We start from the raw sequence: 17849 nt of genomic DNA, 5'->3' as shown, positions 1-17849 counted from the left end.
GAAGCCGGCCACAGCCGGCTCGGGGCGCCCGGCCCCTGCTCGCCGCGGACGCGAGCGGGAGGCCTGGAAGGAAGAGCAGCCGCGCGCCGGGCGCCGCGTTTCCTGTGGAGCTCCCCGCTGCCGCCCTCCTGCCGGCCGCTCGCCGGTCCCCCAGGCTCCGTCGACCCCCGGCGCGGGGCCCCGCCGGAGAGGCCATGAGGAAATTCAACATCAGGAAGGTGCTGGACGGCCTGACCGCGGGCTCGTCCTCGGCCTCGCAGCAGCAGCAGCAACAGCAGCAGCAACACCCGCCGGGGGCCCGGGAGCCCGAGATCCAGGAGACGCTTCAGTCTGAGCACTTCCAGCTCTGCAAGGTGAGCGGCGCGAGGAGAGGGCGCGGTGGGGCGCGGGGCCGAACGCGCCCACGGTGCTCCCCGCCCTGGTGCTCCCGGCCCCGACGGCCCCAGTGGGGTACTTTGCACCGAGTACCCTGCGTGTGCTCGTGGCCGTTCTTCCCTCCCCGGTTTGCGTGGAAAGCGGTCCTTTCCCGGGCAGCCCAAACGTATGTCTAATTTCCCTCCTGGCCGCGGCGGCCCCGATCTGGAGATACTTTTACATTCGTGCATATTTCAGCGTCGTCCGCCGATGTCGAAATTTGCCAACTGTGTGATGAGCCTTGTTTATCGGCGAGGCAAACCTGTTCCACCAGGTCCTTCTGCTCATCCCTTAGAATGCGGGCTGAGAGGCTTAAAGATGAAGTCACTGTTTGGTTACAAAGTTAATGCTGAGGGGTTTGGCTGTGAAAGGCAGGATGATTGTCACAACCTTCTGTAATTCAGAAAGAATGATGCAGCGAGAATTAATTCCCCAGCTGCTCAGTGAGAAAAACACCCCAGAATCTCGAGTGCCTGCCTGCTTCAGCTCTGCCTTCGTGGGGCCGTCTCTTAAAAGCCTCTATGCACACTTCCTGTTTTAATGTCCTTTTTAAAAGGATTCCGGACTTAGAACATTTCAGAATTATTTTTCGCACCCTTTTTCATTCTTTTACAATGGCAAAGTATTGATGGAAAGGTTTGGTAATTGTTGACCAAATCCTTTAGTTATCTGACAGCTTTCCCTTAGAAATCCTTGGGTTTAACATCCAAATAGAGCGAAGGTGGGGGTGGTTTCTCTTGAAATACAGCAAGAATCACCTTTAGCCATCGATTTACGTAATGTTGGACCACTGCAAACTTTAGCAATGTGGCGTCAGCCAAACAATAGTACACTGTATTCCTGGGGCATTCTCTTTAGTGGAGTACTAACGTTGTGGAAACGCAATGAAGGTGCATTAGGGGGATAGTTGTGTCTCCTTAGGAGAAATTTCACTTTTTTTCTTAAAGTAATATGTGCCCCCGTGTGTTTTGTATCAAGTGTCCTTGGTTCTGACTCTAACTAACCCTCTATTGACTGTTCTCTTTTTTGGGGTTTTGCCTGCTGCTTTGCGTGCTGTGATGTCACTTACGGCCCTAGACCGTTCGCCATGGATTCCCCTATCAGCCCTCAGCCCTGGCCTTTGATCCTGTACAGAAGATCCTGGCAGTGGGAACTCAGACCGGTGCTTTAAGACTGTATCCTTTCTTTAATCCAATTTTCTTCCCCCCCCCCCCCCCGCCGCAGTCCTTCTGTATTATGAATTAGTTCCATTTATTTTCTGTGTTCAGTCCAAAGAAACCGAGATAAGCAGGTCTACATTCTGAGGTTGTGTGATGCTACCTAGCTTTTCCTGATTCTTGTGTGAATGTTGCTGTCATGGTTCTAGGCTCTGAATAGTCCCTGAAGCCGAGTCAAAATGTCAATAAAATGTAACTCTAAAGTTTTGTGGTAGTAACTACTTTCTTTGTTAATGGCCTACAAATCTGTAAGGGGATGCATTAGGTAGGGTCTGTTGCATGGAGGGGGTTAAAGGTGAAGTTTAAAGACCATGGCTTGGTGCACTTTTTAGTGGCTTTTAAAGATATTAGCACATGGTAGATGCTGCAACTTGCCACCTATTGACTATTCTCATCAATTAGAGGCCACCCTTGTTTTTCTCATGACCGTCTAGAAAAATTATTAATAGAAGTAAATTATCAAATTAGTTTCCTATAAATACTGAGAAGGGGGAAATGTTTCTAGAGATTTTAGAACATGGTTTTGTAAAATTCATGGAGCTTATGGTAATGTTGATGCTTTTCAGTTTGTAATCTGTTTGTTATATATAGGCATAACCCCTAAGTAAATATGCATTAACAATGGTAGAGAAAGAATGCCGTTTCTGGCTACGTGTGAATTATATAGAATTGTCAAAGCAATCTTTCAGGTTTTTCCAAAAATTTTTTGAGAAACATCTTTTTGCTCCTTTAAAGTATTTAAACAAAATGTGTAACTGCTTTTACAATGGCATGAAACACACTTGAATATCTTATTATTGAGGTACTGTGTTGGTACTTGTATTATTGACAAAAAAATGTGGGGGAAGAGCTGTGCCTGTCAGCATTGTAGATTTATGAGCATTTGAGTTAAATGTGTATCAGGAATTTTATTTACAATCTTTTGAAAACTGCAAAGATTTCCTGTATTGTATCAAAATATGGCACAAGTTGAATCCCTAAGTATGCTGTTTTCCAGATGCTCCCAGTTTTAGGTGAATACGTAGTGAATACCGGAAGCCCTGTCGTGAGTGATGACACTGACCAGGCTGCAGCTGAACTCAGGAGCCCAGGAGCAGTGTGTGTCAGCTGCTCTTGGCCAGATATTCCACTTGTTGAGACTAGAATGTTCTTTGACTTTGATTGTTGACATGTTTTTATTTTTATGAGTACTTTCTATTTTAATTTTGTAAAGAGAGAAATAGTTTACTTTCTCAATGTTGAGCAGAACTCCATGAAGACCCCATTGGGGCATTGTTCTAGGACTGCTTGGAACTGAAACATTATTCCATCTAACAAAAGAATTTCCTCACTGGACTGAAGGGACAAAAAGAATTTAATCAGTTATTTTTAGATTGTTTTGCTTTTTTGTTAAAGGAGTTCATTTTTTTTTTACCACTTTCTCAGTGCAGTCTGAACAGTTTTAGTGTATAACTTTTTGTTTTAACAGCCAATTGGGCTTTTTTAAACTTAATCTTAAGTTCTACCATCAATACCAACTTTATAAAACAAAGTATCTGCCTTAACCAGTACTTGAAAGTCTAATTTGAGTAATTAGATAGTGGACCCTTCAAAAGATAGAGTGAAAATGTCAGGCTTAGTGTTACTTGTTGATTAAAAGCAAGGATCAGGTGTCCAAAACTACCCCTTAATGAGCCTTTTGGTATATACATCTTTTTATAGCTAAATATTACATGAGTGAAAGCAAGCCCCAATCACAGCTACATTCCTGTTTTCTTTTAGAACTCCCTTACCGTACTTAGAATGAAATCTAGAGAACTGTTTACTGAGTTTCTCTTTATCCTTTTAAAAAATATGTATTTATTAATTTTGTGTGTGTGTGTGTATACATGTGTGTATTGCCTACATGTAGATAAGTGCATCCGTGTCCTGCAGTGCCCACGGATGACAGAAGAGGGTGTTGGATCCCCTAGAACTGGAGTTATAGACAGTTGTTAGCTGCCATGTTTGTGCTGGGATTAGAACCATGGTCTCCTGCAAGAACAGCCAGTGTTATTAGCCTCTGAGCCATCTCTCCAGCCTCCTTATCCTCTTTATTAGATTCCGAAGAACTTTCCAGAGTGGCAGGTTGGTTTGTCTGTCAGCAATACAACTACGTCATTCCTTCTGTGAGGTTTTAGTAGCAGATGAGCTTAAAAACTTTGTTAATGTGACTCTGGTTGGTAGAAAATGACCAAGACCTTTTTTACCTCATTGTCCATGTATGTAGTTTTAGAGATATATTAGATTATTCTTCTCTGTTAACTTTTTTGAAGATAGACACTTAAATATATACATTCTAATTCCAAATCTACATACTGGTTTAACTTCTTTATCATCTCTATTGGTCTTGCTGCTCTAGCTTTCATTGTTGTAACTGGTTTCTTCCAGTCCTGTGTTCTCATTTTGTACTCTTGTTGTCTATATTTTCCCCAACAGGTTTCTTTAGGTGGGAAAATACTTCCAAATACAATCTTTTCCTTTGATTAATTTCATAACAAAAATAGGTGTGTTCATGAGTAGCACTGGGCTATTGGAACTCCAAGTGCAAACACATCCTACTTGACCAGTACGTTATCTTCCTGAATGTTGGCGGTCCATCCTAAGTTGAGTGTCTACCTGGAGTCGAAAACAAAACAAACTCAAAAGACTGGCTGAAACAATTTTACCTGATATCTAATGGTTACATAAAAGAGTAGTGAATTTGAATCCTCAGAGTATAGCTGACTGACGAGGCAAGGTCTTCAGTGTCTTTACTGCATTAGTGTGCGGCAGTGACTAATGCTGTTACGTCATTAAATATGTCCAATGGTCAGCCTTCCTTGCTTCTGGGAGGACATGGGGATGAGCATATTTTTTGAGAAGAAACAGGAAAGCACAATTTTATATTATTTATATTTACCATGTAGCGATATAATTTGTGTTCCTTTGTTGCTATGTTAAAATATATAAAATTTGATTTTTATGAGTAATCAAGAAATCAGCCTTGAAATAAAATATTTGATTTATAAGTGCATAAGTTAAAACAGGAAGAAAGAAAATGAAGAATGAAGGAATTTTAATTAATGTCTTTTTCTAGATTTCTGTTTCACTAATATTAACTGCAAATTCTTTTTTTTTTTTTTTTTTTTTTGGTCTTTTTGAGACAGGGTCTCCCTGTAGCCCCAGCTGTCCTGGAACTCACTATGTAGACCAGGCTGGCCTTGAACTCACAGGGATCTGCCTGCCTCTGCCTCCCAAGTCCTGGGGTTAAAGGTGTGCGCCACCATGCCTGGCTGTTTCATATTCTTAAATTATATGGACTCCCTTGATGAGTGTTATGCCTGCATGTAGGTAAATGCACCCGTGTTGTGCAATGCCTGCGGAGGACAGAAGAGGCTATTGGATCACCTGGAACTGGTGTTACAGACAGTTGTTAGCTGTCATGTGGGTGCTGGGATTCGAACCCGGGTCTTCTGCAAGAACAACCAGTGTTCTTAACTGCTGAGCCATCTCTCCAGCCCCAATCTTATTTTTAACATATAAGCAGTGAGGGAAAAATAAAAATAAATGAGGATATTTTGCATCTTAATATTCAAAGAACTAAGCAAAAAATAGAATTTCAGATTTACTAAATGTACAAAATTTGACATTTTAAAAATCACAAAATTATCAAATAACCTCATTTATTGTCTTTTTGACTTGTGAAAAATTCGGTGTAACAGGCAATGTCTACTTTGATGAGGCATAGAATTAAATTGCAGTGTAATGTAGAATCCAGGCTTACAAAATGATTTCTCAGTGTCAGAGTTCATGTAACAAGCACTCATGAAGTGTTAACCCCGGACCATAGACTGCATGGCGTGAGATCTAGTTCTTGCCCTTTTTCACCAAGGAATTCCTTTTTCTCTATAAAAAATGCAGTGTTGTGTTGGAATATTCATCCAGAGAGAATTATATGATTTCAAATTCCTGTGTATTGTTCTAGGGGATTAATTCCAAAGAAATGAAAATGTGACACTTATAAAGACTTCCAGTCCTATGCAGAAGTTTGGGAGTAGGTAGACATATTATAAATAGACAATTGTTCAGAGATTCACTGTCTTTATACAAGACCACGTGATAGGCAAATTCATAGACCTTGACAACACATTAGCAGACAAGGATTCATTGGTAGATGAGGACTCAGAATGTCAAGTAGGAAGAATCAGGAAAATTCTTCTAGGCAAGGAAAACTGTATGGGTGTAACTTTGGCTTAAGGAATTATGGTAGTTGGATGGAATACTGAAACAACAACAACAAAAATTCAGTGTGATTGAAATGATGATCCTAACTGAGTTGGGGCTAGAGAAACAAGCCAATTAGGGCGCTGGGAGATGGCTGACTGAGGAGATGGCTGAGGGAGTAAGGTGCATGCTTTGCGAGCATGAAGACCAGCCTAATCTGGGGAACCCATGGAGAAGCTCAGCAGAGCAGTGTGCATTGTAATCCTGGTGCTGGGGAGATGCGGACAGGGGGGTTCCTGGGGCACTCTGGAGAGCCATCCTGGGAAAATAGGGTGAATTCCAGGTGAAATTCAGGATGGACAGCTCCTGAGGACCCATGTCAAGGCTGACCTCTAGGCTCCCTGCATGTATACATACAAGAACCTACACATACATACACATACATTGCACATGCACACACACAAAACTAAGGCAGTTGAATTTTAGCCTTGAGGTATTGGCGTGCTATTACCATTAATGGTCAAATAAGGAGATGCTTGATGGGAAAGAAATGTGATTGTGTGCTTGTGTTTTCTAGGGCTGACTAGAACGGAGCTATTGAACTTGATGGATTATCAAACTCATGTAGGTAGTAAAGTGGACCCCCAAACAGGTGTGGCAGAATGGACTTCTCTCTGTGAAATCTTAAGGAGGGACTCAGGATGGTACGCTTGTATACAGGAAGAAGTGAGGAAATTACAAAACAAATGGAAAACTGGGCAAAGAGGTGGCTGAAAATGTTGAGTTTAAAATTATATCACCTTTTACTTTTACTGTAGTGTCATTTTGAGAAGGCAGCCCGGACTGCTTATTTTAGCATCAGAATATGTTATAGTTTTTTATTTGATAGTCTGAATCTTATTACTGAGTATGTAAAATGTTCATTTTAGCTGTTTGGCTCTGTCAGTTTATTCAATCAGTATTTCTCAGTAGTTGGTAGCATGTTGGGCAGTTTAATTCTGTGGCTTCATCTGGTATGCTGCAAAATCTTTAGTATATCTGGCTCTGACCTACTACTAAATGCCAGTGTCACCTTTTCTGTTGGTGTGGCAACCCAAAGGCACACGTTTCCAGATGTATCTGGTTGAGAAGCACTGTCTTTAGCCTACATTTTCAATTAGTTAAAATTGGCGGGGTGTGGTGGTGCATGTCTTTAATCGCAGACCTCTGGAGGCAGAGGCAGGTGGATCCCTGGAATCCTGGTGAGTTCAAGGCCAGCCTGGTCTACATAGTGAGTTCCAGGCCAGCTGCGGCTACAGGGACACCCTGTCTCAAAAACGACCAAAAATAAAAATTTAAAAAAACCCAAAGAACAGAGTAAATAACCCATCTCATGAGATTGTTAGGGTTAAATATAATAAAATGTGTGTATCTTTTAAGACCATATTGGATTATTTTAGTGAATGTTCAATTGTAGTTGTCATTAAAACTGTGGTTCTCCATAGTTCAATTTTCTGTTTGTTTATTCATATATTTCTTCAAATACTTAGGGAGAAGCAACTCACCGCTAGGTACCCTGTGGAATGGCCTTCATTTCTTTTTTTTTGTTGTTGTTGCTGTTTGTTTGTTTGTTTGTTTGTTTTGTAGCTGATAGTGTCTTTGAAGAAAGGATCCTAAAAAGTACATTTTTGTCCTTGATCCTTCCTTTTAAATGGCTGGACTCTTATCAACCACTAGTTTGCAAATTGCTATTTAGATGTAAATAATATATAATCTATTTCTTATATATAGTAGTTACTAAATAAATGACTATGTAATGATTTTATACTTGCAAGGTAACAGAATGTTTCGACTCCCTGCCTATTAATTTTATTTTACATAACATAATTATACTTCTGAAAGAAAGATTTGGAAATGACTTTTGTTTGAAATAATTAAAAGTGAAATAAATTAGCTTAACTAGAAATTAATCCCATTTCCATCTGGTCTTCCCTCTTCAGTCTTTGTTTCTGAGAGTTCTGATCACTGGGAATGCTAGCTGGGGAGGAGAAATAAGCACCTTGAAATGCTTTGACCTCTCAAGGTTTTGCTTTCTGTCACAGAGGGTGTTGCGTAAAAGGAAGAATGGGCATGTGTTGGCTATGAGCTGTGGCTCTCAGCCTGGAGTGCTGCAGTGGGAGGATCAGGCACATTAGCAACAAGAAGTGGCTCTGTCCAGAGTCAGGCAGCTCCACAGTAGGTTGTGTTTTGTGAAGGGAAATAAAATATGAAAGTATGTAGAATTGAAAAGTTGTAACTGGGGCTGGAGAGACAGTTCAGCAGTGAAGAGCACTTACTGCTCTTGCAGAAGCCCTGGGTTTGAGTCCCAGCATCCATGTGGCAGCTAACAACCATCCTTAACTCCACTTCCAGGGGATCCTGTGCTCTCTTCTGACCTCTTTGGGCATCATATGACACAAGTGCACCTACATACATGCAGGCAATACCCTCATACGCATAAAATAAAAAATAATAAATAAAATAGTTTTTAAAAGAAAAGGATGTAACAGTGGGGGACTCAGGTCTGCTTTGTAAGCCGTTTTGCTGTAAGAGACAGCTTGTTGTTTCTGATCATTCTCTGCTTTCCATTTGGCGTTCAGTGTAATTCTTTTGAAAATTAGATTTCACTTTGCCATTCTAAAGGAGTAAGGAAATTCTGGAACAATTACCTTATCAGGTAGTGTTCTAGTCATAAGACTGATTTTGTATGATAAGTGAACAAATCACCATGCTTTGGTTCTCATTGCTGTAGTAAGGAAATGGAGACAGGAGGCCTTGAATTTTTTTATTTATTATTTTTATTTTATTTTATGCGTATGTGTATTTCCTGCATGCATGTAAGTGCACCCATGTCATGCAGTGCCTGCGGAAGTCATGCATGCACGTAAGTGCACCTGTGTCATGCAGTGCCCACAGAAGTCAAGAGGGTGTCGAATCCCTTGGAACTGGAATTATAGATGGTTGTTACCTGCCATGTGGGTGCCTAAAATTAAACCCAGGTCCTCTGCAAGAGCAACCAGTGCTCTTAACTGCTGGGCCATTACTCCAACCCTGAGACAGGTGACTTTGAAGAGTCACCTGTAATTCTGTGATCTGTCTCTAGAGGATTTGGGGCTTCTTTGGGCTATGTTTGTTGACAGACAATGATGGGATTAATTGTTCTGAGTGCCCCTCACACAAGATGAAGTAGTGGACTCCGTCGGGTTCTGGCCAGCTTGGTTTGTATGCCTTGACTGCCTTCAGATCCTTCAGTAGAGGCAGGTATTTACAGAAGCAGTTAGGAGAGCATGTGAGTAAACAAATACAAGCAGGTGTCTTCTGAAGCACCACTTCATAGCAGCAAAGTTGAATGTTCTGTAGTACCAATAGCAAAGCTTGCCTTTCTCAGATGTTAATAATCGAGGTGTAAATGTACGTTAAAAATAGTAAGTTCCTTAATTACATGGCATTATTAAATTTAATTTTATTATTATTTTTTGAGACAGGGTCTCACCGTATAACCCTGGCTGGCCTGGAACTCAGCTTGTAGACCAGGCTGGCCTAGAACTCAGATCTACCTGCTTTGCCTCCTGAGTGCTGGGATTAAAGGTGTGTGCCACCATACTTGGGAGTTTTACTAATTTTTCTTGAATTGCTGGTGTGTAATTTGAATTATAAGATTGGTAATAGTAGAGTAACTTGGAAAACTAATAAATCTTACTATACATATAAATATCTGGACTACAGTGTTGAATACTCTTTAAAGACAAGCCCTAATTGTTTTGCATTAATTTGGTTTTAACGTCATGCTGTGGAAAAGGTGTGTTAATTACACAAATAAAATTGTTACCAGTTTGGTAGTATTGAGTTTTACAATGAGAATTTTGTGAACTCACTGGACATGTTTAGCATTCTTAGAATACCATAGAATGGGGGCTAGAGAGATGGCTCAGTGGTTAAGAACACTGGTTGTTCTTGCAGAAGACCCAGGTTCGAATCCCAGCACCCACATGGCAGCTAACAACTGTCCATAACTCCAGTCCCAGGGGATCTGACAGCCTCTTCTGACCTCCGCAGGTATTGCATGACAGGGGTGCACTTACCTACATGCAGACAATGCACGCATACACTTAAAATTTTTAAAAAAATTTAAAAAAAAGAATACCATAGAATGACAAAAAGAAGAGAGCATTTCACTCTATATTACCATTTACATTTGAGTACCTTTTATTAAGATTAGTTTTCAGTGTGATGTATAATACTATAAAGTTTCTTGGGAAGTAACCATAGTAATGATTGATTCAGGATGGAGTTATAGGTGGTTGTGAGCTGTCCGATCTGGGTGCTGGGAATCAAACTCAGGTCCTCTGGAAGAGCAGCAAGTGCTTTCTTCTGTTTCTTTTTTTTTTTTTTTTTCTTTTTTAGCGGGCAGGGACCTATGTAGCTTAAGCTGGCCTGTAACTCACTGTGTAACCAAGACTGGCCTTGAATTCCTGATCATTCTGCTTCCTGCTTCTGCTTCACATCCGTGTGCTAGATTTACAGGTGTGTGCCACTACACCTGGCTTTGGCCTTTTTACTTTCTTTTTTTTTTAATGTTGACTTTCTATAAGGTAAACTAAGAGTATAAAATAGGGTTTTTTTTTTAACTAATAACTTTATTTAATGTGTGAGTGTTTTGCCTGCATGGATGTAAGTGCACCATGTCCATGCAATGCCTGTGGAGAAAGTGTCAGATACCTCAGAACTAGACTTACAGGTTTTAGCTGCCATGTGGGTTCTGGGAATCAAACTCCACTCCTCTGCTGGAGCAGCCGGTGCTCTTTACTACTGAGCTGTCTTTCCAGTCTTATAAAATTGTAATCATAAAAGACTGAGAGAAAGTACTTAACATCTCCTCCTACAGATGCATGTAACATTATCCAAAGGGGAAGAAATGGAGCCTCTGATGTACATTTCCTGTAAAGATAATCTTGAACCAGTTTCCTTCTTTCTTTCCTTTTTTTTTTTTTTTTTTATAAATTTTATGTGTATGAGTGTATTGCCTACATGTTTGTACGTGCACCTGTGTCATGCAATGCCTGCAGAAGCCAGTAGAGGGTATTGGATTCCTCTGGAACTGGAGTTACAGATGGTTGTTAGCTGCCATGTGGGTGCTGGGAATTGAGCCCAGGTCTTCTGCAGGAGCTGCCTGTGCTCTTAACTGCTGAGCCATCTCCCTAGCCCCCAAACCAGTTTCTTACAGAAATACAGAGAGCTCAGTGACCACCTTACATGTTTTTACTTTTAATAGTGTAGAATTTAAATGCATAACCATCATCCAGTTTTAGATTTAGAAATTATAATTGCTTTAAGTTTTCATTCTCTTTGTCTTTATTTTAAAAATGCAACACTAATTCTGTTTATTGTGCATCTTTTTTCTTGTGGCTGTGGATGGGAGGAAAGCTGAGGGGAGAAGCTGAAAGGTAGGGGACAAAATTGTTGACACAGTTTATTACTTGTTGCTCAGTATTCCAGAGTGGGCATTGTTTAGTGATTCCTTAAGTCTAGAATATTCTTTTCACTGATAAAATAATTCTTATGTTTAAAGCTTAGAGTCACTACGATTCTTTTTTCATTGATTTCATCCTACCTGTAGCCATCTGTTTTTTAGGTCAGCATTAAAATCCAAATTTCTACAATACCATTATTTAAGTGAAATAATGTAGACATTGAATGTCTAAAACTAGGCCTCTTGGAAATTATAGTTATGGCATTGGGTATTTTTTCTTTAAAAAAAGAAAAAACAAACAAACAACAAGCATGAAGAATGGTCCTGTGTATGAGAAATGCACCGCCATCCTAAATAAAGCACATCAGCTCCATAAGCCAGTACTACCCCCTTTGTCCGGAGTCCAGCAGTGAGACCACAGTCAGTATACAGATTGCAAAATGAAGACAGGGGACATGCAGATCTGTAGTCCATCAGCTTAATGGATCTCTTGTTGTGGGGAGGGGGGCGAGAGAGAGAACTTGTGCATTTAAAGTAATGTGCCTTAACTTCAGGAGGCAGCAAACATTGTCTGTAAGGGCTAATTAGTAACTTGTTTTGTACCTTGTAGTTTCTGTGAGTTTTTTACTCAACTCTGCCTTTAGATAACACAGAATGTGCCATAAACAATATGTGTAGGAATAAATACGTGTTTCAATAAAACTTTATATAAATAAAATCAGGTAGATTTGGTCTACAGTCAAAGTTTGCCAGGCTCTGCTTTAATTTATTAGGCTATATCACTTTTAAAGTTTATAATATGGATGAATTTTCAGGAAGGAGTTACTGTTGACATGCTTATATTTAATTCGCATAAACTGTACCTGTTATGGCTATTGAATGCAAACATTTGGTAAAAATTTTTACAAATTTAAAGTTATCATAAATTCACAATGATGCATATTATTCTCTGTACTAATTGCAGAGTGCCTTTTGATCCTAAGAAAGAGACATTCATCATCTTCCTGTTGAATTATAATTAGTTTAATGTAAAGCTGCTTAAGTAGCTGTCCTTTGAGAGTTCAGGGGTAAGTTCTATTATGCAACATTCATCTTGCCTTACACGTTAAAAATAATTTTTAATTAAAATATACTCCAATTTATAGAATTTGGGGAGCATATTTTTCATCACATAATAGACATAGGAGTGCACATACTGTAGACGGATAACTTTAAAGATAAAAGTAAGAACATCCTGTTAAAATATTGTGATTCTCAGATGTGTGCCAGCTATTGTTAACATACCTTTTACTTGGGAGAGAAAACAGCTTGAAAAATCAGTGAGGCATTTTAAAAGGCGAAAACTAATTCATTTGGCTCCTAGAAGGAACTCAGGTGCTCGGTTATCTGTTTAGAATCAGGTGCATTATGTACACCTTATGAAAGAGTGTATGTGGTGCTCTAATTGGCAGTGGGGGTCCTGACTACTTATAGAGGCTCTGTGTGTTATTTCCCATTTTCTAATAATAACTGTAGATAAAATTTCAGTAGTAAGGATCATGTCTACTTGCTTCCATTCAATGAGTAGTAATCCTTTTAGAAATAAATGTATGCATGTGTGTGTATATATTTCATATATATGAAGGCATGCCAAGCATACTTCTTTATATTTATTGGTACTGTGATTTTAATATACACTAACCTACAGTGAGATTCCCATAGAATGGGGAGACTGCTAAGGTTTTTAAATAAATACTGGTAACTTTGATTTTATATTAGTCTTCTTTTGAAAACTAAGACTTACTAAATACTTAGTATCAATTGTAAAATGGAACCAGCCTTATAAGTTATATGGTCATTATTTAGTCGTGTTTTTAAGACTGGAGATACATTTGTCATAGCTTTTGGTCCTATTTCCCTTTTAAATAATTGCAATCTGGACCTTTTGAAGTTTTTGCTGCTGAGATAGTCCGTACTTGCTCTCTGTACTGCAAGGCAGCCTTTCTGCATTTCAGCAGCAGTACCTCTTCTGTTTCTCCAGCAGGCTTCTGTGAAGGGGCATCCAGATCATGTGGCATCAACTGACACAGTGCCACAGTGCTTTGTGCTACATGGCTGGTGTGTGTGTGTGCACGTATTTTTTCTTTTTGTCTTCTAAAAAGGATAAAAGAAAACATGTTGAAACTTATTAATCTATTCAGTCTGTGGATTACATTTTTTATTATGTGTTATTTTTAAATATTTAATTTACTTTTATGTATATGATTGTATTTCCTGCATGTATGTAAGTGCACTCATGTCATGTAATGCCTTTGGGGGTCAGAAGAGAGCATCAAATTCCCTAGAACTAGAATTATAGATTGTTGTTGGCCACCAGTGGGTGCTTGGAATTGAACCTGGGTCCTCTGAAAGAGCAGTCGGTGCTCTTAATTGCTGAGCCATCTCTCCAGCCCCATAATGTGTTATATTTTTATGTTAAAATTTACTTTGCTCTTCTTAAAAAGACCTTAGCCATTGAGTGACTGAAAATGGATTTTAGTAAAATAGCTTTTCTTCCAAGTGAGTGTGTATATTCCTTCTTCTTTAACCTAGGCAGGTATAATTTATAACTACATTTCATAGTGGACTGAGTAAATAGTTCACGTAAAAATAGAAAAATGCACCAAAAGTTATTCTAAAATAGTGCCTGTGTAATCATATGATTTATTTTGACCTTTTCAGAAGTCTAAATTCTTAAACTATAAATGTGAATAAATACATTTGACCATCCTGTTGTTTATGAATAAAAAACATTCTTACTCAAAGTAATAGTGAAAGGGGTCACTAAAGGTTCATTTCAAAAGTTACTACAGGTGCACATTGTCTTAAGTGCCATGGTCACGTTACTTCACGTGATCTTAGCCAGAGGGCCCAGAAGTGGTCTCCATTATTCCACTGTCTCAGTACTGATTTCATTTCCATTCAAAGTCAGAAGCTGACTGGCTTTTCAATTACTGTTGGACATGTATGAGAAAATGTTAAATTTTATTAAGTTAAAGAAGTTTTACTTTGTTTTTATTTACTTATTATTTTGAGTCAGGTTCTCACACTAGTCTAGACAAGTCCAGAACTCCTGACCTCCTGAGTATAGGGATTATAGGCGTGAACCACTACAACTGGCCAAGTTAAGTGTCATATATGTCTTTCATGATTTTTTTTTTAACTTCAAAAATAATGCATGTTGCAGTTTCACTGAAATGACAGATTAATAGAATGTTAGAATCATGAATCAGCAATAATTTCCCCTTACCATCCTGGAGATGTGACTGTCTTCATTACTTCATATATTAAAGGCATTGCTTCTAAGAATATTTGAGTTCAGATTTCCCTTTTAGGCACTGCCCACACTTTCAAACCCTCTGGAAGGTATCAGCATCTCCCACCAGATTGCTGCATTTGTTACAACTGATGAATATGTCACTGACATCATTTTCACCTGTCTGTCGTTCCTTCTTTGTGATGTGCAGAGCTTGGCAAACACGTGATGGTGTGTGTACACCATTGGACTATAAAGAGCAGTTTCCAGGCTCTAAAATTTCTCTGCATTCCTTCCGCCCCCCACGTTCTGGCAGCTGCTGATCTTTTCACTGTCTTTGAAAGTTTTTGCCTTTTCTAGAGTGTGGTGTAGTTGCAGTCACACATCCTGTATCATTTTTATTTTCCTTCTTTCACTTAGTAACCTCATTGAGTTTCTTGTCATGCCTTGGTGCTTTAGAGCATCAGATACCCCATTGTCTAGGTGTACTGCAGTTTGTTTTCCTAGTCACTGTTCAGAGGACATCTTGGTTGCATTCACATGTTGGCCTTGCGAATAAAGCTGCTGCAAACATCCATGTGCAGGCCTTTGTGTGGTCAGAGTTTTTAAGTTTCTTTGGGTCAATACCAAAAGTATAGTTATTGACAAGTGTATATTTAATTTTGTAAGTGACTCTCAAAGTGTTCTTCAGATTGTGTGATTTTTTTCATTGCCACCAGTAACCAGTAACGAATAGCAGTATTTGTTACTTTCCCTCCTGACCTACATTGATGTCCTCAGTGCCTGAGGTTCAGACCCCTGTAAGGAGCATGAGGTGGTTATGCTTCCTTTTGACATATGATGTACTTGTCTTTTCTTACATTTATTTGTTGCTTGTATATCTTATTTTATATGTGAGTGTTTTTCCTGCATGTGTATAAGTGTACCCATGTTGTGCAATGCTGAGAAGAGTGTGTTGGATCCCCTGTAACTGGAGTTAATGATGGTTGTTAGCTGCCATATGGGTTCTGAGAACTGAACCCAGGTCTTCTGCAAGAACAGCCAGAATTTCTAACCGCTGAGCCATCTCTCCAGCCCCACTTGTATGTCTTAAGTGAATTATCTGTTAAGGACTTTGACTAGTTTTGGTTGTTTTATATAGCATAGACTCGCCTTAAATTTGTGGTCCTCCTGCCTCAGCTTACTGAACCATGAGATTAAAAATGTATGCCACTCTGCCTGGCTTTGGCATTTTCAAATTGAATTTTCTTATGATTAAGTTCTAAAAATCCTTTGTAAATTTTGAATGATGGTCCTTTATTATATAAGTTTTCCAGTTTTCTCCCACTCTGTTGGTTTTTATTCTCTTAAGCTCATCAATGAAACATTTTTAATTGTAATGAAGTCTTCCTTATCAATTCCTTTCATAAGTCCTGCTGTTGACATTACATTTAAAAAGTCATCACTAAAACCAAAGCCATTTAGAGATTCTTGTAAGAGTTTAGTTTTTTTTTTAGAGTGTAGTTTGTTTCTGTTTTTGTAGAACTTATTTCTCACCCTCTTTGTTCCACTGATCTGGTTATTCGCCACCAACACTACTTAATAGTAATTCAGAGTTTGCTAATGTCAAACCACCGTGGACCTTATTTGGTTTCTTTTACTTCACATACATTTTGGGACAGTTTTGTTAATACTGACAAAATAGCTTACGGAAGCTTTGTTTAGGGTTGAATTGACTCTGAAGATCAAGTTCACAGAAGTTGACCACTTAACACTAGCCTTTTTATCCATGTATATCGAATACTTCTTCAGTTGCCTAATTCTTCTTTGATATCTTCAAGCAGAATTTTGTAATTTTCCTCATATAGGTCTTATACATGTTTGAATTTATATTTCAGTATTTCTTTTTTATCATTATTTCTTAATTTTTAATAACTACATGATTAGAAGAAGCATTTCATTACAGCTTTAACATATTCAGTAACACACTCCAGAGCAAGAGTACATCTCTTTCACAAGTGGCTGTAAATTTCTAGGTTCACAGTTGAATTGAATATACAGTTACACAATATAGAACTCAGTATGAACTCTGTAAGACATACAATTGAATGAGTTTTTAACCTTTAAAAAAGATCTCCATTTCTCATTTCTCATTTTAGAATATATTGTTCCTTACAGAAAGACTCATTGTATTTACTACTAGCACTGAGATGTTGGCGCATGCATCTCTAATCTGTATGTATCTCTTACTAGTCATAATCGGTTGCACTTGGATCCTTGGCGCCTGTGTATGTCTATAAGGTAATCGGGTGGATTTCAATGGTAATGTTTATCACCTCTACTAAATAACATGACATAAATTTCCATGCTGCCTCCTCAAATATAATAAATTTTTTTAATTTGTTGATTTTTATGTGTGTGATTGTATACCACACAGAACATCCCAAACCATCTTATTCAACTATACACCCACTTCCAGATGGCACCCTCCCATAGCCTGCCTCCCCCCACTAGAGACCTTATACTCTGATATCCCTGCTACTGTCTGCTGTGTTCTCGGCATTAGAGGTCTTTGTTTTAGGAGGGTCAGCTGTTCCTCATCTAGCAGCAATCAGTTGTCAATATTCCTTTAGGCAAGATTGGGCTCTGCTGTTCATTTTCCTAGTTCTACTGGGTTAGTATCTGGGAGTCCCTTTGGCCACCCTGGCCAACAAATCGAAAGAAGGTATCTCCTACTTGGCATTGTTGCTTGTTATGTAGCCTTTAGCTATGCTCTGTATCATATGGTCTCTTAAGAAATTATATTGGCCCCTTTAATCTTTGGTTATACTACCCTTTTGTGTGTTTAAGGCCATATAGTTGGCCCAGATAAACCAATTTATTTTAACTCTTAAGGTCATTTGAGGATCTGTTCCTCAGGGGTCACATGGGTGTGGGAGAAGCCCCTGGCTCCTTTCTTTTACCACTTCCACCTATGTAAAGATAAGTCAAAGGTCTTTCACGACCATAGTTGGCTTCACTTGGAAGCATGGAGGAAATGATTTCTCTGTGTTGACCCTCCTCTTTGTAGACTGGACACTGGTTCAAGTCCATCTTGTGGGGTCTCCTCAGCCTCCTTGATCAAGAGAACAGGTGACCCACCACAATTACAGGACATTTTGAGAGATGCTCTTAGGCCCCTGGAACTAGTCAACCTAAGAGTGCAACGAGCAAAAGCTGTCCTTTATGTCCCTCTGACCAAATTAGTATAGGC

General features: G+C 39.2%; 1 protein-coding gene across 6 annotated transcripts in view; it reads left to right on the top strand.

Moving 5' to 3' along the window:
* Window positions 1-6: 6 nt before the first annotated feature.
* Window positions 7-17849, top strand: part of Stxbp5 (syntaxin binding protein 5) — a 175193-nt gene continuing 157350 nt past the window's right edge. For 4 of the 6 annotated variants that reach the window (XR_003850096.1, XM_029565173.1, XM_029565172.1 and 1 more), the window contains exons 1-2: window positions 195-353; window positions 1492-1589. Coding sequence is in view for 5 of the 6 variants with exons in the window: in XM_029565173.1 (XP_029421033.1) it covers window positions 195-353; window positions 1492-1589 (257 nt within the window). In the remaining variant the exon portion in view is untranslated. Of the gene's footprint in view, window positions 354-1491; window positions 1590-17849 lie in introns of all 6 variants that reach the window. The other 2 variants (XM_029565170.1, XM_017799044.2) reach the window with 2 other exon arrangements.

The sequence above is a fragment of the Nannospalax galili genome, unplaced genomic scaffold (genome assembly GCF_000622305.1).
Source record: "Nannospalax galili isolate Female #2095 unplaced genomic scaffold, S.galili_v1.0 scaffold377, whole genome shotgun sequence".
NCBI classification, from domain to species: Eukaryota; Metazoa; Chordata; class Mammalia; order Rodentia; family Spalacidae; genus Nannospalax; species Nannospalax galili.
The sequence above is the reverse complement of the archived record's forward strand: the minus strand, read 5'-3'. Positions and strand labels throughout refer to the sequence as shown.